The 20,678-nt window shown below is 36.1% G+C and overlaps 1 protein-coding gene across 1 annotated transcript; it reads left to right on the forward strand.

Moving 5' to 3' along the window:
* Nucleotides 1-3,661: 3,661 nt before the first annotated feature.
* On the forward strand, nucleotides 3,662-19,275 carry adck2 (aarF domain containing kinase 2). The gene is made up of 8 exons (XM_079810193.1): nucleotides 3,662-4,878; nucleotides 7,942-8,088; nucleotides 9,956-10,084; nucleotides 10,170-10,265; nucleotides 11,605-11,850; nucleotides 15,386-15,514; nucleotides 15,594-15,647; nucleotides 18,289-19,275. Exons 1-8 carry the CDS (start codon nucleotides 4,039-4,041, stop codon nucleotides 18,427-18,429), a joined length of 1,782 nt encoding a protein of 593 aa, XP_079666319.1. The 5' UTR covers nucleotides 3,662-4,038; the 3' UTR covers nucleotides 18,430-19,275.
* Nucleotides 19,276-20,678: the final 1,403 nt, after the last annotated feature.

Genomic DNA, 20,678 nt, shown 5'->3' on the forward strand with positions numbered 1-20,678 from the left:
CTAGTGTATCACGACTTCCCAAAAAAGCAGCTAAAACTGTTTTCAACATTGATAATAATAAGATGCTGAAAAATTCAGCTTTGATCACAGGAATAAATTACATTTTATAATATATTACAACAAAAACTATTTTTTTAAATTTTAATAATATTTCACAATATGACTGTTTTTATTGTATTTTTGATCAAATAAATGCCGCCTTAATGAGCAGAAAAACGTAATATTTCCAAACGTTTGACCCGTACTGCACATAAAGACCTAAACACCACTGTTTAAAAGTTTGGGGTCAGTACGATTTTTGTTTATAAAAAAATGTATACTAATATTAATCAAGGATGCATTAAATTGATCAAAAGTGACAGTAAAAAAGACATTTGTTGACATTTCAAAGATTTTTATTTCAAGTAAATGTTGTTCTTTTGAACTCAAAGTATCACAGTTTCCACAACAATATGAATCGGTTTTCAGCATTGATAATAATCATAAATGTTTAATGCGCATCAAATCATCATATTAGAATGATTTCTGAAGGATCATGTGACCCTGAAGACTGGAGTAATGATGCTGAAAATACAGCTTTGATCACAGAAATAAATTACATTTTATAATATATTACAACAAATTTTAATAATATTTCACAATATTACTGTTTTTATTGTATTTTTGATCAAATAAATGCCACCTTAATGAGCAGAAGAGACTTCTTTCAAAAACATTAAAAAACCGTAATATTTCCAAACGTTTGACCTGTACTGTACATAAAGACCTAAACACCACTGTTTAAAAGTTTGGGGTCAGTACGATTTTTGTTTATAAAAAAATTAATACTAATATTAATCAAGGATGCATTAAATTGATCAAAAGTGACAATAAAATAGACATTTGTTGACATTTCAAAGATTTCTATTTCACATAAATACTCAAAGTATCACAGTTTCCACAAAAATATGAAGCGGTTTTCAGCATCGATAATAATCATGAATGTTTCATGCGCATCAAATCATATTAGAATGATTTGTGAAGGATCATGTGACTGAAAATTCAGCTTTGATCACAGGAATACATTACATTCGACTATATATTCACATAAAAAAAAAAACACTTATTTTGAATTGTAATACTATTTCACTTTTTTTCCTCTATTTTTGATCAAATAAAAGCAGCCTTGGTAAGCAGACCGTTCCCCAGAAATACAAACTGAATCACTTTAGATTAATATCAAGTAAGTTTTGTAAGAGCTTATTAAAATCAGATTGTTTAGCTTTACATTGGCATTTTTCTACGTCACATGTTTACAATAGGGTTTGAAGTTGAGGCCCCTGGAGCGATGCGTTTTCCTGCCCGCAGTGGGACGGAAGGGTCTCCAAGGATCCCATGTGAAGGACAGCCTTGGCTCGACTTCAAGAGAGGAGGAGGAGATAGACTCGAGAGATCGAGTTACGCACAGATTTAACTGGAGAGTTTGCGGACTTAATGTAATCAGTGTCTTTTGTTGCTGTGTGAAGCTTTTGTGCTGTTTTAACTCTGGCTGCAAAGCTGAATTTAAAGCAAATCTTGAAGCACAGTGAATTTGTAAAAGTCAATTAGTTCAACCGAAAGTTTTGCAACATTTGAATGAGAAATAAACACATGCATGTATGCTTAAATATGAACTTTCTAAATAAAAGAAACATCATCCACAGCATATCAAGGTACAAGAGAGAAGCTGAAGTGATAAAATCAGAGACACTCATTCAGGTCTGTCTTTGTACCTGCTTCATAATATGTTTCTTTTGATGTATGAGAGAGGAAGAGGATGAGGAGGAAGAGTTGTTGACTTCTGTCCACAGCACAGTCATAATGACAAAACACAGTCACAGCGACCCCTACAGGGAAACAGACAAAATGACTGTTTGGCTTGAGAAGGACGAGAAAAGTAAAACAGACTATTTAATTGACATGGACAAAAGTTGTGTTTAGTTGACTAGAATAATTTAATAAAACATAATACTACGACATGGATATGAAATAAGCATAGACAAAAAACTAATACCGGTAAACTTTACATTTAAGAATTTTAAAAGGGGTTTCACTTACTTTTTTTTTTTTTTTATGTTGTTTTCGTTAAATGAATGTCCGTCCGCCATTTTGAAAGGTACATCGGGTTCCGGTTCGTTGTTTAATTCACCTGACTTATACATGCGTGTGTCTCAGATGCCACTCACTGTCTCGTGTAATAGTAATATAGATCTCTTAGTAGCATTTTAAGTGATAACATATTCTATAAACAACTATAAAAGATAATTCTCGGCTTTCTTCGGTTCTTTGTACTAGCGTCAGGAGCAACCGGAAGTGTTTATGCATACACTCGCTAGATCGGAAATCCAACATAGCGGCCATTTACAACTAACTTAGCCCATTAATATTATACAGTTATTAATTTAGGCGACTTTATTAAAATATATATTATTTATGATATATTAATTTATTATAATATATTTATGTATTGGTACATAAAACTTATAAGACTAAGAAATAAAGTGTCAAGCAACAAATAAATGTAATGTCCACTATTTATGAATTCACTATTATGGAAAAAAAAATCTTTGGGAAAATTGTTATTTGGAAATACATGATTCATTCGTATATTCAGTATATTATTATGAAAACCAGCTTTTTGAAAAAGTACATTTTATTATGGAAAAAAAAAAGATATTTGAACAGTAGTGTGTGAAAAAGGATAATGTGAAATATATTACACAATATTGTGTTTTCAGATACATTTATTTAATTAATAATTCATTACATCTTATTATTAAAATTAAAATTATTTAATAATTATTTAATTATTTCAGGATAAACTGGTACATTTAATTGTCGTTTTATTGAATTAATTATTGCTTTAATTATTTTATTTGGAATAATTTGGTCCTCTGTTATTATAAACAACAACAACCATAATAATAATAATAATAATAAACGTTTAGCAAAATATAGGAAAATAACAAAATATAGGAAAATGACAGACAAACTGAAATAAGATAATATATTTTATATAAAAAATACAAACATTCAATCATTGTGTTTTGTTTATTATTTTACTGTATTCGTATTTTCAATTTTAATTGTAATTTATTTTAATTAAGATCTATTGAACTAACACGTTTTACTATCTTGTGTTTATTATCGTTAAGCTGATGATTTATTGAGTCTTAAATATAACACATACATTTATTGATTTATTTAATTACTTAAAATAATTATTGAATAATTATTTAATCATTTCAGAATAAACTGGTGCATTTAATTGCTGTATTTATTTAATTATATAATTTTTAGTAATTTGTAATGAGTAATTTGATACATAATTAGGCCTTCGAATATAAACAAAAAAAACACTATAATAGTAAAAGTTTAATAAATAACAAACAAAACTGCAATAAAAGAATATATTTTATATTAAAATACAAACATTCAGTCATTGTGTTTTGTGTATCATTTTACTGTATTCGTATTTTACATTTTAATTGTAATTCGTTTTAATTAAAGCCTAATTTTAAGTAAGGACTACTTGCATCGTGTGTTTATTATTATAGTTGAGATTTAAATATAACACGTAAAGTTACTTTACTAATCAACAAATCTTCTCCGTTTCCACTGAAGCCCGGAACTAATGTGGAGAGTCACAGCACGGAGGGATTTATCAGCCGGACCAGAGAAGGGGAGCAACATTTCATAACAAATAATTGAATGAATTAATCTGAATTCGTGTTGAAACGTGGCGTTACAATGAGAAAATGACGCTAAACATCACTGTATCGGAGCTCTGGCAGCGAAAAATGATAAGATAATGCAAAAAAATGGATTTATTTGACGACGTGTTTATTTGAATCCTAGATATAAAGGGTTTTCACTGCTGTGCATGTAAGTTTTAGCACTACATAATTTCCCATTTGTAAAAGTGAACGTGTTTATTAATCATTCCATGATCAAAATCTAAAAAAATAACTGCTATAAATTGCAATTGAATGTATCCTGAATGCCTGAATAATAGTAATAATGTCTGGATTATGTGCAAAGCACCTGCTCCAGAACTTCAGGTGCATTGTGCACAGGGTATCGGTTCGAATCCCGTCCCGTAGAGTGTTTCTTGTTACTCGTCTTTTATCTCAAACCCCTAAAGTGGGACTGTTCTGTTGGACTGCATGTGGCATCACTTACGCCTCTGGACAGGAAGCCGTCCATCAGACCAGAACCACAGAGAGGAAATCAATCGCCCGAGTGCAAATCCACAGGTTTGTATTTATTCTGCGTCTGGGACTTCGCGCCTTGGTGCTTTACCTGAAGTTCAGCCCTCTTTTTCTTCTATACCCCCTGACTGTACTATCACACCGTTGGGCGTCCCACTGGTTGGACGCCCTGCTTTGGGTCACAGAGACATCTGGACCTACTTTTATCAAGCTGGGCCAGTGGGCCAGCACCAGACGGGACCTCTTCTCGCAGGACTTCTGCGACCGCTTCTCAAGGCTTCACGTGCAAGTCAAGCCCCATCCCTGGGTTCACACCAAGCTCTGTCTGAGGAGGGCGTTTGGGGAAGGATGGAGGCAGATGTTTGTGTTTGACAGTAAGGAGCCTGTGGGGTCGGGGTGTGTGGCACAGGTGTACCGCGCCAAAGCCAAGGTGGCCAGTGTGGAAGACCCGGCGTTCCAGCAGCTGGTGGAGGAGCTGGAGAAGAAGAACCTCCTGGAGGCCTGGGAGATTCCTGGTCTGGGAGGAGCTCTGAGCGACCTCTGGGAGACGAGTAAAGATGAGGACGAGACCGTGGATATCAAGACCAGGGGTTTTGGAGAGAGACCTGAACACCTTGAGGAAGAGCGTCTGATACCCGTGGCGATTAAGGTAAAGAAGTTCATATTTATTACTTTTTAAAACTGTCATCTCCAATCAGCTTAATTTGAATATTTTCATGTTCAAGTCAATTCCCAGTGAAATCATGCCAAGTACTAGCCTGGATGCCAGCCGAACTTAGCCCCGCCCACAACATTTTAACTCGGGCAGTTCGGTCTGGACTTAGAGATCCGTAGAGAAGTAATTATGCCTGAACAGAAACTGTTCGGACCAATGAAATCATCAGGGCGGGCTTTAGACGATGATGGACAGATGATCAACAGTAACGTAATCATCCACGTCATCAAAGGCGCTTGGGTTGAATTTGTTCTAATCCTAAACGGAAAACTTGTTCGTATATGCGTTCACCTTTACTATTTCTCTCAGAAATGATGATGGTGTTGGTAAGTACTCTGTGTATCCTTAAACTCTTTTTTACAACACCGGCAAAGATCGTTTACACTCATCTTTTTCTTCTAACGTTACTTATTCCAGCGTGCGAGCAGACAGGGTTGCCAAGTTTTTACAACAAAACCCGCCCAATTGCTACTCAAAACTAGCCAAAAACAAGCCCAATAGCTTTCCAGGGGGGTTCTCCGGGAAAAAAGGCATTTGGGGGATAAAATATGTGTTATTTTGGCAGGGCTGGCAGCTAAAAGTCGCATTCCTGGGTCTATATATCACATAATTGGGGTCGCTTCAACCCGCGGACATGGCAACACTGTGCAGTTGAGTTCTGTTGACATTTAACAACTAATGTTATGCGTCACTCCATTGCTCTGATTGGTTGTAGGTCTATCCAATTGAGGTCTTTCCTGGTTCGGTTGAAACACACCCCATAATCACAGCCCAATGGAGCAGATCAGACTCATATTCTGACTAGAATTGAGTATGACGACGTCAGGCTAGCCAAGTACAACATGTACAAGGAATTAATTTTGGTATGCAGGTGCCAAATTAATAAAAATGCGAACTCTTCCGATCTTTATTTGTGTATACCATATTTTCGCACAGATATATGTCAGATTATCATGACATTATCATGACATTTGATGATTATTTGTCTTACCCTGTTGAAAAATTAGAATAAATTCACCCCAAGCACTCTTTAGTGATTACATTAGTGTTGATCATCTGTCCATCATCGTATAAAGCCCGCCCTGACAATTTGATTGGTCCGAACAGCTCTGGTTCGAGCATAGTCGCTCCACAACGGATCAAGTCCAGACCGAACTTCCCGACCTCAAATGTTGTGGGCGGGGCTAAATTCGGCAGCCATCCAGGCTACATATTGTTAGAAAAGCAGCTCAAATCATCATATTAGAATGATTTCGGAAGGATCATGTGACATGTAATGATGCTGAAAATTCAGCTTTGATCACAGGAATAAATTACGTTTTAAAATAGAAAACCATTATTTTAAATTGTAATAATATTTCACAATGTTACTGTATTTTTTTTATCAAATAAATGCAGGCTTGCTGAGCAGAATAGACTTCTTTCAAGTCAGTAAAAATAGTAATGTTTCCAAACGTTTGACCGGTACCACACACACACACACACACACACACACATTATATAAACACAAACTTTTGTATTAGATACGATTAATCGATTTGACAGCACTAATATATATATTATTACAAACAGTATATTCTTAATGTAAACTCTATTTTCTCCAAGGAATACATTAGGGATCGACCGATATGGATTTTTTAGTGCCGATACCGATTTATTTTCAGCCTTAGCCGATGACCGATACGGGCTGCCGATTTTCTTGAGCCGATATTTGGAGATAAATTAAAAATAAAATTCTTAATTTAAATAAATTCTGAAAATAAATATTTAAGCATAAATAAAATAATTACACTATTGCACACAGTATCATCAAGCAAGCAGCATAATAAAGTGCACACTGACTGCACTATACTTCATTTTAAAACTATTTATAACCTAGTCATTTAATGGTTACACTCTAAAAAATGCTGGGTTAAAAATAACCCAAGTTGGGTTGAATATGGAGTAACCCAGCAATTGGGTTGTTTTGACCCAGCGGTTGGGTTAAATGTTTGCTTAAAACAACTCAATTGCTGGGTAAAAACAACTCAATCGCTGGGTTATAACAACCCATTTGCTGGGTTAGTCCATTTTCAACCCAACTTGGGTTATTTTTAACCCAGCATTTTTTAGAGTGTAGGTGCACTTAACTTAATCTCTTGTAGAGCAACACCAGCGGTAATTCAGGAAAAAATCTCCCAATGCTCCATGTGAAACTTTCAATTGATTTTGATTAATATGCGCGAGGGAGGGAGAGCAAGACAGTTTGAAGACGGTGAGAGCTGCCCTGTGGACGCCTGTCTGTAAATAATGCAGGGGAAAAAATATCGGCGAACGCAGCAGCCTTGTATCGGCCGATACACGTAAAAATATTGGCCCGATATATCGGCCGGCCGATATATCGGTCTAACACTAGAATGCATCAGATTATCAAGGAAAATGGGTTTTAAATGAGCATTATTTTTATTTCTTGTTTAGTTTGTTCTTCTGAGATTTGTTTTGGCAGTTCTTGAAGTTGAAGTCAACATTTCAGTCTTAGACAAATCCAGATCAAACCAGCTTAAACTTCATATATAGAAAACTGGGTCATATCGAGGATGCATTATTTGTCTAAGTATGGTATTAAATTACTAATTTTCACCATTCATTTTCTTATTAAAGAGGCATATTTTAATAAATCTTAAATGTTATTAGATTTAGTTTTTTGGGCCTAACTCTCAAATTTTTTCGGGGTCAAAAAGGCCCAGAACAGAGGTATAAGGATGATTGATGACACTCTTGTTTAACTGGTTTCGGGTGGTAGACCAGCAAAAAACAGCCATGAACAAGCTCACCATACAGCCATCAGCCAAAACATTAGCACTAATATAATTTTCCAAAAAAATATTTAACCACGGGGTGCTGAAATAAAATGTATTTATTTATTGCTTATATTTATTTATGAGTTTGTCTTTTTATTGGTTTTTTTTTTTTCCTGTTGCTGTTGTTCTGATCATTATTTGTCTTTTCTTCACTCAGGTTCTTCATCCTGGAATCAGGCGGCAGGTCCAGATCGATCTGATCCTGATGAAAGCTGGAAGTTTATTCCTCAACTGTTTGCCTGGCGTCAAGTGGCTCAGCCTGCCTGAGATTGTAGATGAATTTGAGAAGCTCATGACCAAACAGGTACTGATGCTTTTGTGAAGAACGTTCCTTCATGGCAGTTAACCTCATCTAAAACCACTTAGTTACTTGAAATAATATAAACGTTAAAGTCAGCGTGAACCCGAAGTTGCGAGCAACTTTAGTATTGTGACATTTTCTGAGTGAAACTTGAAAATTGAATGAGAAGATTAGAGGGCATGGCTTGCTTTTTCTGTCTGTTATTCATTTTGAGGAATACTTGAGTTACTTATTTGAAAAAGTAACTCAGATATTTTGTTGTAATTTTTTTGTTATAATCTGATTACTTTACTGGTTGCTTAAACTTAATCTGATTAATTTACTAGTTGTTTGAAAAAGTAGTGATTACTAGCTTTTTAAACAAACCTGACTACTTTACTAGTTATTTGAAAAAGTGATCTGATTACTTTACTAGTTACTTGAAAAAGTAATCTGATTACTTTACTAGTTGCTTGAAAAAGTAATCTGATTACTTTACTAGTTGCTTGAAAAAGTAATCTGATTAATTTACTAGTTGTTTGAAAAAGTAGTGATTACTAGCTTTTTAAACAAACCTGACTACTTTACTAGTTATTTGAAAAAGTGATCTGATTACTTTACTAGTTACTTGAAAAAGTAATCTGATTACTTTACTAGTTGCTTGAAAAAGTAATCTGATTACTTTACTAGTTGCTTGAAAAAGTAATCTGATTACTTTACTTGTTGCTTGTTAAAAGTAATTTGATTACTAGTTGCTTGAAAAAGTAATCTGATTACTTTACTAGTTGCTTGTTAAAAGTAATCTGATTACTATCTACTTGGAAAAAGTAATCTGATTACTTTACTAGTTGCTTGAAAAAGTAATCTGATTACTTTACTAGTTGCTTGTTAAAAGTAATCTGATTACTAGCTACTTGTTAAAAGTAATCTGGTTACTATCTACTTGGAAAAAGTAATCTGATTACTAGTTTCTTGTTAAAAGTAATCTGATTACTAGTTGCTTGAAAAAGTAATCTAATCTGATTACTAGTTTCTTGTTAAAAGTAGTCTGATTACTAGCTACTTGGAAAAAGTAATCTGATTACTTTACTAGTTGCTTGTTAAAAGTAGTCTGATTACTAGTTGCTTGAAAAAGTAATCTGATTACTTTACTAGTTGCTTGAAAAAGTAATCTGATTGCTTTACTAGTTGCTTGAAAAAGTAATCTGATTACTTTACTAGTTGCTTGAAAAAGTGATCTGATTACTTTACTAGTTGCTTGAAAAAGTAATCTGATTACTTTACTAGTTGCTTGTTAAAAGTAATCTGATTACTTTTCTAGTTACTTGTTAAAAGTAGTCTGATTACTTTACTAGTTGCTTGTTAAAACTAATCTGATTGCTTTTCTAGTTGCTTGAAAAAGTAATCTGATTCCTTTACTAGTTGCTTGTTAAACGTAATCTGATTACTTTTAAAAGCGCTATATAAATAAGGTTGACTTGACTTGACTTTACTAGTTGCTTGAAAAAGTAATCTGATTACTTTACTAGTTGCTTGTGAAAAGTAGTCTGATTTCTTTACTAGTTGCTTGTTAAAAGTAATCGGATTACTTTACTAGTTGCTTGTTAAAAGTAATCTGATTACTTTACTAGTTGCTTGTTAAAAGTAATTGGATTACTTTACTAGTTGCTTGTTAAAAGTAATCTGATTACTTTTCTAGTTGCTTGAAAAAGTAATCTGATTACTTTACTAGTTGCTTGTTAAAAGTAATCTGATTACTTTACTAGTTGCTTGTTAAAAGTAGTCTAATTACGTCCAACACTGACTATAATAGTGTCACAATTATACCTAAATTACTAAAACATTCATGACGACCTGGTGGTTTTGTACTTTAACATCCTTTTTGGTGCAGATCGATCTTCGGTTTGAGGCCCAAAACATGGAAAAGTTCCAAAAAAATTTCAAAGATCTGGAATACGTGAAGTTCCCAACACCCCTCAGACCGTTCGTCACAAGGACTGTGTTGGTAGAAACATTTGAGGTAATAAAAATGCCAGTGCTCCTGATTATTTTAATACTGCTTAACTTATCTTATTTCACTAACGCTTCGATCTGTGCTCTTGTAGGAGAGTGAACCCATCTCGAAGTACATGGGCTCTGACGTCCCAGCAGGAATCAAGGAGAGAATCGCGAGGATGGGTGTCGATCTTCTTTTGAAAATGGTTAGTTAAAGAGCACCTATCATGGCATTTAAAATGTTCCAAATATTGTTTTAGAAGTCCCTAACAACAGTTTTGCATGCATGCAATGACAAAAAAGACTTTAGTTTTCTTATAATATGCATTTATTTGTACCTGTTTTGACAGCGATTCTCAAATGATTCCTTTAGTGATTCACTTTTCAAAACCCCGCCTTTACGTGACGCTAATCTGCGCTGATTGGTCCGATGACCCAGTCAGTTGTGATTGGTATAGTCTGTGCAGATATTTTCGGAAACGGAACGCCCATCAAAGTCTTATAGTGACAGTAATTTGTTAATATGTGTCAGGAGTTATGAATATGAAAACCGCGTCTGTACGTTTGATTGTAATATGAGCCTCAGCTGATCTCATTCCTAAAAAAACTCCTCTATTCTCCTCACGAAGACTCGCGACAAATCAACATCCCTCAGGGCTTTTAGTTCAAAAGTGTGCAGATGAGGAGACATATTGATAGATTCTCATATGTCTGTGTCAAATTTCTAAACGGAGGAGTATTTTTTATTCAATACTTCCTCAAAATGCGCAGATGTAGCCTAATCATGAGCGATTGAGTCTCTTATGTGTTGTTTTCAGCTCATCCTGGCAGCCGGAGGGCGCTCTGTGCACATGTAGTCCATGTACAGACAGACGAAGAAGAACCATGTGCCATAATAGAAGTCCATAATAAAAGCTTCCTGAGATCGCGAAACATGCAAATAGAGACATTTGAAGACTAATAAACACACAATCGCGACGATGTATGGTTTGTCTTCAAGCCACTTAGTCTTCAAATGCTCATCCTTGGGCAGATGAAAAAAGTTTGCTTTTGAGTTGCACTTCAGAACACAGCGTCTCGTGGCCATGATGTTTTCTAGTTTTCACTGGCGTCTCGTCGTCATGATGTTTTCTAGTTTTCACTGGCGTCTCGTCGTCATGATGTTTTCTAGTTTTCACTGGCGTCTCGTCGTCATGATGTTTTCTAGTTTTCACTGGCGTCTCGTCGCCATGATGTTTTCTAGTTTTCACTGGCGTCTTGGATTAATAAGTGGGCGTATCGTATTCAAATAACTTGACAAGTTGACGTCATCTAGTCAGAAAAAGCTTCGGTCTTCTAACGATTCTTAAAAATGACTCAGAGTCGACTCTTACTTTTGAAAGAAAATAACTATATATACGGTGCACTGTCATATTTCAAACTTTGCAGGATGTTTTTGTTCACTTAGATCTATGTTACACACTACATGAAAGGTACATTTCAAAATTCCATGATAGGTGCTCTTTAAACAATCACCAGAGTCTAACTTGTGGTCATCTCTTGCAGGTGTTTGTGGATAATTTTGTCCACGGGGACCTCCATCCCGGGAACATCCTGGTGCAGGGTGGGCGAGGAGAGGCTCCTCAGGATAGGGCCACTCTGACGGATCTGTGGGACACTGTGGTGGTCAGCATGAGGCCGGCTCCTCCGGCCCTGCAGCTGGTGCTACTGGACGCGGGCATCGTGGCGCAGCTCAGCGAGGCGGATCAGCACAACTTCAGAGCCGTGTTCACCGCTGTCGTTCTCAAGCAGGTAAAGGACAGGTGTGGATTGTGGTTCTTACATCAACAGCACTGAATGTGAATGGACTAAGCGCCAAATTGAAATGTTGAAGATGCGTTTGTTAAAGTCGGCATCTGTTATGTTAGTATTATTAAAGGGTTAGTTCACCCAAAAATGAAAATTCTGTCATTAATAACTCACCCTCATGTCGTTCGACACCCGTCAGACCTCCGTTCATCTTCAGAACACAAATGAAGATATTTTAGTTGAAATCTGATGGCTCTGAAAGGCCTCCATTGGCACAATGGCACTTTACACTCTCAAGACCCTTAAAAGGCACTAAAGACGTTGTTACAAAGTCCATCTCACTACAGTGGTTCTACAATAACTTTATGAATCGGCGAGAATAGTTTTTGTGTGCAAAAAAAACTAAATAACGACTTGTATAGTGATGACGATTTCAAAACACGGCCTCATGAAGCTTCGAAGCGTTATGAATCACTGAGTCGATTCAGCGATTTGAATCGCCAAATTTCAGCAGTTTGGCGGTTTGACACGCGATCCGAATCATGATTCGGCTCACTGATTCATAACGCTTCGAAGCTTCATGAGGCCGTGTTTTGAAATCGTCATCACTATATAAGTCGTTATTTAGGGTTTTTTTGCGCACAAAAACTATTCTCGCCGATTCATAAAGTTATTGTAGAACCACTGTAGTGAGATGGACTTTGTAACGACGTCTTTAGTGCCTTTTAAGGGTCTTGAGAGTGAACCGTGCCATTGTGCCAATGGAGGCCTTTCAGAGCATCAGATTTACACTAAAATATCTTCATTTGTGTTCTGAAGATGAACGGAGGTCTGACGGGTGTCCAACGACATGAGGGTGAGTAATTAATGACAGAATTTTCATTTTTAGGTGAATTAACCCTTTAAGTCTCTTCTGATTACCGAGGCTGCTTTTATTTGATCAAAAATACAGTAAAAACTGTGAAATATTATTACAATTTAAAATAAGTGTTTTCTATGTGAATATACAGTAAAATGTAATTTATTTCTGTGATCAAAACTGTATTTTCAGCATCATTACTCCAGTCTTCAGTGTCACATGATCCTTCAGAAATCATCTAATATGATGATTTGATGCTCAAGAAACATTTATGATTATTATCAGTGTTGAAAAGATCAGTGTGCTGCTTCATATTTGTTTTGTGGAAACTGTTATTTTTTTTATTTTTTTTAAGGATTAAATCAGATTAACGATAGAAAGTTTTGTGTAATTTTGTAACTGCTTTGCTGTCACTTTTGGTCAATTTAAAGCTGAATACCTCAAACTTTTGAACGGTAGTGTGTGAAGTATTATTTTATTTATTAATATTTTGAATTAGATTTTATTTTTATATTCAGTTTTCATTTTATTTTAATTTTGATTTGGTGATTTAAAAAAAAAAAAAAATTTATTTATTAGTTTCTGTTCTTTAAAAAAAAATGCTTATTTAGCTTTAATATATTTTTATTTGAGTTACTTTAACTTAAAGGGGCACTTCAGCGTTGGGAAGATGAATGTGTATTTAAACGGTGTCATTTATGTAGTAGAAATGTGAATTTATTTTTGAATTTGGTGCCTTCTAGACTGAGAAAAGACAGAACACTTATTTTTGTATCATGTGGATGAAAGATAAAAACTCCCAGAATGCACTTGCTTCGCTTCCCTACGAGGCCACTCCCAAAGCCACAGGTTATCACTTGCCCGCCATGACACCGCCCCCACCGTCGTTTTGTTTTTCATAGTAATAAAATAATTTTGTTCAGTTAGAGAATAAACGCTACAATAATTCGCAATAGCTGTCATTTACGGCGAGTGTGTCCAGTCTGGCGCGTTTTCAGATCGCATATGGAAGCTTAACTTCCATAAGAATTAATTGAAAAGTTGAAATCAAGTCAAGTCAAGTCAACTTTATTTATATAGCGCTTTTAACAATGCAGCACTTTGCTCTGCACCGCTCCATTATGAATGCCCGATCCGATCGGCCGTGCGCATTTACATTCTGTGAGTGAGATCCCTCCCCTGTGGGCGGGTTGTTAACATGCAGAACTAGCTCCTGTAGTCTCTAGCCTCTGGCCAAAAATCCTCCGATGACGCAAAATGGTGATATTTGCGATATATATATATTTGTATCAGTGTATATATTCCCCCAACTGTTTACGTTCACTTAAGACATAATCAACTTTGTTTACGTGAATACTTTCCAAAATGAAAATTGTGACATTTTGTGTGTATTGGTCTGTTTAAGTGCGAAAAAAACACAAAAGAAAGCTCTATTCAGTACTAAAAAAACTGACTGAACTGAGCTCGTTCATCATCCATATGTCTATGCTTCTCTTTCTCCCAGACATTTACATTTTGCAAAAAAAAAAAAAACTTTTAAAGAAGAAAAAAAAATCATCCACTGACTTGCAAAGCTGCTACAGAAACGACTTATGACTTCGAGGACCTTGATAGAAATGTAGTGGAGTAAAAAGTAAGTTTCCTTAAAAAATAATACTTCAGTAAAGCACAGAAACTCAAAAAGTGTACTTAAGTACAGTACTCAAGTAAATGTACTTCGTTACCGTCCAAGATCTGGTTTTAAGGCTGGAATACATTACATGACGTTGCCCATATTTTAGTCCCAAAAATCTGGCCCCAAAAAGTCGACGCTAGTTAAAAGTCAGAGCCAGTCTGAAGATTTTGAGCTGGAATCTTTTTTAGCTTAAATCCAGCAACATGTTTGGCCCTGTTTACTCCTGGTATTGTGTTTTTGTCGATCGGATCAGAAGTGGACGATACTGAATACAGGTGTAAACGGGCTCTAAAACGCTTTGAGCTTGTCCACTTTCAACCACTTCCAGAGGGAAAACTCAGTGTAAACGCTGAGTGGTCAAATGCGTTCAAACAGCCATTAAAAGACCCCCTGCTTTCCACCTACTGACCTAACGCGTAAACATTATGGGATGCGCACTAGTCAGACAGGATTTAAACCCTTTTTTCTGGAGACCCAAGTTTGGTTTGAAGATGAAAAACGCACCAAGCTCAATGTTCTCTCTCCATTTCTGATTTCTAACACACACTCACAGCGTTCGGCTGGTCTTGTGTCTGTCAGGGTAGAAACTAAAGCTGATGTTCTCCGTGTGTCGTCTCCGGACGTGTTCATATGTAAATTGCGTGAGCTTATTTCATCCATTAGATGGAAAGATCTGAAAAAGCCCATACATTTACCCGCCCATAGACCCTCCCCTCAGAAATCAGGACAGAAGTGGCTGAAAGTGGACAAAAGAGACACCAGGTGTAAACGGGAATGCGTCTCCCTCGTCTCCTTGTGATCCGATCGACCAAAACGTATCTTAAAACCAGTGTGTGATCCTCAGTCCTTTAGTGTATAATGCCCAGGTTTTCTCTTCAACCGCTTACAAAGTCAGCAAGTGTGTGATGATGATGCCTATTGTTTTAAAATCTGTATCAAGTAGTGTATTCCAGCCTTTAGTTTTAGTTAATAACAACATTGACCTCATGTACTTGTGTGTTCAGGGCGAGCGAGTTGCAGAGCTAATCCTTCATCACGCCCGCGCCAATGAGTGCCAGGATGTGACGCGTTTCAAGAAGGAAATGGCTGAACTAGTGGACCATGCACTCAGTGGCACGCTTTCACTGGGAAAGGTATGGGGTTACACACACCTCCATATCCACATCCAGCTCTACATGCCTTCTGTTTCACACAGTGTGTGTTGTTTTATAGATTCAGGTGTCCGAGCTGCTGTCGCGAGTCTTCGGGTTACTGATCCATCACAAGGTGAGAGCAGCTACTTTTACGTGATGTTAAATTACTCAGAACTTAAGCCGATTGCAGTTAGTAGATCTGTAAAATAATACTTAGTCGCTTAGTGTAACATCTACAGTTTAAGTTAAAAAAGTAACTAATTACTAGCTACTAATTACATCTTCAACAGTGTAATTAGATTACTGTACTAATTACTCTCTTTAAAAAGTATCGGATTACTTGTTACTTTCTAAATCCCATCTCAGCCTGGAGCAGTTGAACAGTACAAGGAGAGACATGAAACGGCTCTTTTAATCCTTTCAAATAAATCATATAAAATTATTCTTGAACTGAGCAAAGTATTTAAAGGGAGAAGGTTACATTTAAAAACATTCATTTTAACATTAGACGTTATATTTCTATTGTTTTATATAGAATTGTTCTATAGTTTGTACAGTTTTTAGTGCAGTTACATCAGGAGTAACTCGCTTTTAAATCCCTTACTTTACCTTTTAAGAGAAATGTGATTCAATTACAGTAATTAATTACTTAGTAATGCATTACACCCAACACTCTACCTTTTGATAAGCACCCTTTACATTTGTAAATAGGAAGTAGTGATAAAAAGCTACGCATGCTATTAACATGTTTTTTTCTGCCTTAGGCAACTTTTTAAGGTTTTAATTGACTTTAGCAATAATATTATTGAAGAAATATATTAAATAAAGTATTGCAAACAATACGTTTAAATATTTGATTTAAAGGAGCAATGTGTAGTATTTATGAGGATCTATTGATCGAAATGCGATATAATATACATAACTATGTTTTCAGTGGAGTATAAAGACCTTACATAATGAACCGCGGGTCCCCTTATGCTGCGTTCACACCAAACGTGAATGGAGCGTCAAAATCGCACCCTGGACGCTTGAACATTTTGAATCCATTCGCGTGTCCACAGTGAATTTGACGCGGGTATAAATCGAGCGTTTGGAGCGAAATAGACGCGCATTCAAGCCGCTCCAGGAGAAATATGTCATAAAACACCACTCTGCCTCTTTTTATTTTCATTATAAATATATATTAAACATTAATAGCCACACAAATGTGGTCCTGGCAACTCCTACATTATCTTCACTGCATGTATATTTAAATATCCTAAAAAATTAAGTTATGAAACTTCTCTTTGCCCTCAGTCAAAACAATTTGACAGACAACAAATTATAGATCCATGACACCAAAGATCGCCCATAGATCCACACAAGACGAACCACCACAGGACATCAGAGCCAGCGGCAGACGTCAGAAGGACTAGCCGAGGAAAGGCTGCTCTCGCTGGGGTTAATGAGCGCTGAGCGCCGCTGATCCACTGGATCTCACAACTCCAAAAACGCCAGATAAAATATTCAAATAGGCGCTCTCTTTATATATAAACCAAAGATTTGAGCTTTAAACAACTACATTCTCACCTGAAAAAGTCTTAAAACAAAATTTTGTGAGACCATAGTAGTATATTTAAATTATTTGGGGTTTCTCATCACGTCACTTTACCACGTGACAGCAGCAAGCAGGCTCCTGATTGGTCCTGATTATATCCAAAGTTCAGATTTTTAAACTCGGCGTCAGACGCGAATTCGTTTCAAATAAATGAATGCACAAAAAGAACCAAATAAAATCACTCGTGAGTATCACGCAAGACGGTCAATTTGTGTCATTCGTGCAAACTGGAGGCGGAATTGCGTCCATCACGCCGCACGAAACACGTCTAACGCACTGCAGGACCTCCAGACGCGAGTCAACGCGCCTTTCCATTGACTTAACATTGAAATCACTCGCTCTAGACGCTCTATTCACGTTTGGTGTGAGCGCAGCATTACAGTGAAGCCGCCATTTTACACCGTCATGTTTCTATGGTATCCCTAAACGGACAAACTTCTCTACAGAGCGCTAGCTACTCTCTGCCATAGATATACATAATAAAGGCTAGATGTCTTACGGCGGAGTCTCTAACGTCATCACCGGCGGCCATCTTGTCACAGGCAGGGCTCTGTGGTGCCTGATGTAAGGCGAGTGATCTACATGAACACAAATACTCTTATCTCACTGAAATCTTGACTGATTTACAAATGGTTTGGTTTCTTACAAACGTTATTAACGTGGCTTTAATTATGGATGCTTGAACAAATTATGAATAATTTTTCATAAGTATGCAGTGTCATAACTGCGTCTCTGATGTTTATAACAAACCAAACAGTTTGAAAATCGTTAGAAAATTTAGCAGGTTATGGTTATTTAAAAAGTACATGCACCTTTAAAACACAATGTTATGGTGAGCGAGCTGACTGTGACAAGATGGCCGCCAGGTGCGGACGTCGACCTCCATTGGCCAGCAGCGCGGACGAGACATCTAGCCTTTATTATGTATATCTATGCTCTCTGCTCTCTCAGATGACAACATTTTTTGTCCTGTGTAGGCCACCGTAGCTTCTCTATGTGCTACGAAAGGGATTGCAATTCACAACCTCACCACTAGATGCCGCTAAAAATCACACACTGCACCTTTAATCTGCAAAATCTGTCGACCTCTATTAATATTGGGATTCTGATATCACGATGTATCTTGATACCGTTCTGTGTTTTAAGTATTAAGTGTGTTTTGCTCTGCTCGTGGCAGGTGAAGTTGGAGAGTAATTTTGCATCTATGGTTTTTGCCATCATGGTCCTGGAGGGTTTGGGCAGATCGCTGGACCCCAACCTGGACATCCTGGAGATCGCCAAACCCCTCCTGCTGAAAAACTGCGCCTCGCTCCTCTGATACTCGTCCCTCCCACTGCCAACATTTACCTCGCTGTTCCAGACGCCTGCTGCTCAAACAACGAGTGTCGATCAGGGAATCTAACCTCTCTCAGAGGAAACAGTACCTGGGATCAATTTACAAGAGTCCTGTCCATGTACAGGGTTATATGGAAACGTTCAGGCTGTTCCTGGATCAATAATATATGCTGTGATGCTGAGATTGGATTGATCGAATGGGCCCAGATTCAACCTTGATATGTGAACTAAACCCCACAGTTCTGAAGTTTATAGACTTTAAAATCAATTACAAGGTACAACATGATATCCACCTGTTAGGCTGCTTTCACTTAGTTTAAGTGCTTTAAACCCTGAAAAGTTACATATATTGTCAAGCAGAAGAAGCATTTGTCTGAATTAGATTATAGAGTTAGTGCTTACAATCTATGCAAATGTATAAAGGAACCAGATTTGATCCAAACATGTATTTTTGTTCATTGTGTTTAATGAACATAACATTGGTTAAATATATCAAAAGTATGCCCATTTAAATGTGTCTGTAACAATCCAATTTGTAAAACATTTAGTTGACAATCAAACTTTCATTACTTGGCCGTGCTAAATGTGACATTTTACATACCTGATGATACTCGTCTGTCCAAATGTCATGACTGTATTTGTTGTTTACCCTCTGATAGATGGAAAACGACTCCTTTGTGTATTTTGCACACTTTTGTCTGAATTAAACTAATAATCTATACTTTGACAGAGACTTTTTGTTTCAACTTGCCTTTTTTATGATGTATGTTTGTACTGTTTAACAGAACTGTACTGTTTGAACACTGAAGTAAAGGTTTCGTTTGTGGTCACGTATGGCAAGCCACTTGACTTATATTCACACCTATATTCATTCTGACATATTTGACACATTCATTCTGACTTATATTCATATGAATTCTTAATAGCAACAATTCAATTTTCACTAGTTAATATGCTAATTTTTGATAGCAGAAATTTTATTTCTACTATTAACATTGGCTATTTTTGATATCAGGAATTACATTTCAACTAGTAAAAACTATTTCTTGGTATCTGTAATTATAGAAATGCAATATAATATACATTACTATGTTTTCAGTGGAGTATAAAGACCTTACATAATGAACCGTTATGTGTTTATTATCTTACAGTGAGCCGTTTCTATCTACACACACCGCGGGTCCCCTTACAGTGAAGTCGCCATGTTTCTACGGTAGCCCTAAACGGACAAACTTCTCTACAGAGCGCTAGTCACTCTCCAACGTCGACATCTTTGTCCTGTGTCGGCCACCGTAGCTTCTCTATGTGCTCCGAAAGGGAGGGGTGAGCGGTGGGTGGTTGCATTTCACAACCTCACCACTAGATGCCGCCAAAATTCACACACTGCACCTTTAAATATCACCATAGGCTGCCTTTCAAATTCAATTGTTGATTTCAAGAATTTATTTCTTACTAGTTAAAATTCCAATTTCAAGTATCAGAAATATAATTATATCAATAATTATGTGGTTACTAGTGCAAATGTCTATTCTTGATATCAATAATTGAATTGTTACTTGTACAAATGTTCATTTTTGATATCAAGAATTCGATTGTCACTAGTGACAATTTTAATTTCTGACATGATGAATGTGATTGTTACTAGTAAGAAAGACATTTTAGATATCTGAAACTACTCTCCTAATTATTGATATCAGAAATACATTTTATTTTACATTTTATCAGAAATAACAAATGTTAAAATATATTTACAGATATCAAGACATTTCATTTTTAGTAAAAATGTAGTTCTTGATATGAGAAATTATATTTTTACTAGTAACCACGTAATTATTGATATCAAAAATGTTTTTGATTGATTTTTTACTTGAAACTAGTAAGAAATAAATTCTTGATATTGAATTTGAATGGTAGTCCATGGTGACATTTAACAATTAAAAATATAATTACACATATCAAGAAGTACAGTTTTTACTAGTTGAAATGTAATTCTTGATATCAAGAATTCGTATTTCTGCGAGTGATGGCGTCATTGATATCAAGATTCACGTTTTTACTAGTAGAAATCTAATTCCTGATGTCAAAAACAGCCATTCTTACTAGTAGAAATGTAATTCCTGATATCAAGAAACAGCATTTTCGCTAGTGAAAATTGATTTGTTGATGTCAAGAATTCATATCCAGAAAATGAATAAAGGTTAAAACGGCTTGCCATAAGTCACGGACGTTGCC

This window comes from Gobio gobio (assembly GCF_949357685.1).
Source record: "Gobio gobio genome assembly, chromosome: 25".
Lineage (NCBI taxonomy): Eukaryota > Metazoa > Chordata > Actinopteri > Cypriniformes > Gobionidae > Gobio > Gobio gobio.

Coding starts and splice junctions, on each gene's coding strand:
- adck2 (XM_079810193.1), top strand. CDS start 4,039: ATGTCTGGATTATGTGCAAAGCACCTGCTCCAGAACTTCAGGTGCATT. Junction 4,879..7,941: donor TGATACCCGTGGCGATTAAG/GTAAAGAAGTTC, acceptor TTCTTCACTCAG/GTTCTTCATCCTGGAATCAG. Junction 15,648..18,288: donor GGTTACTGATCCATCACAAG/GTGAGAGCAGCT, acceptor TGCTCGTGGCAG/GTGAAGTTGGAGAGTAATTT.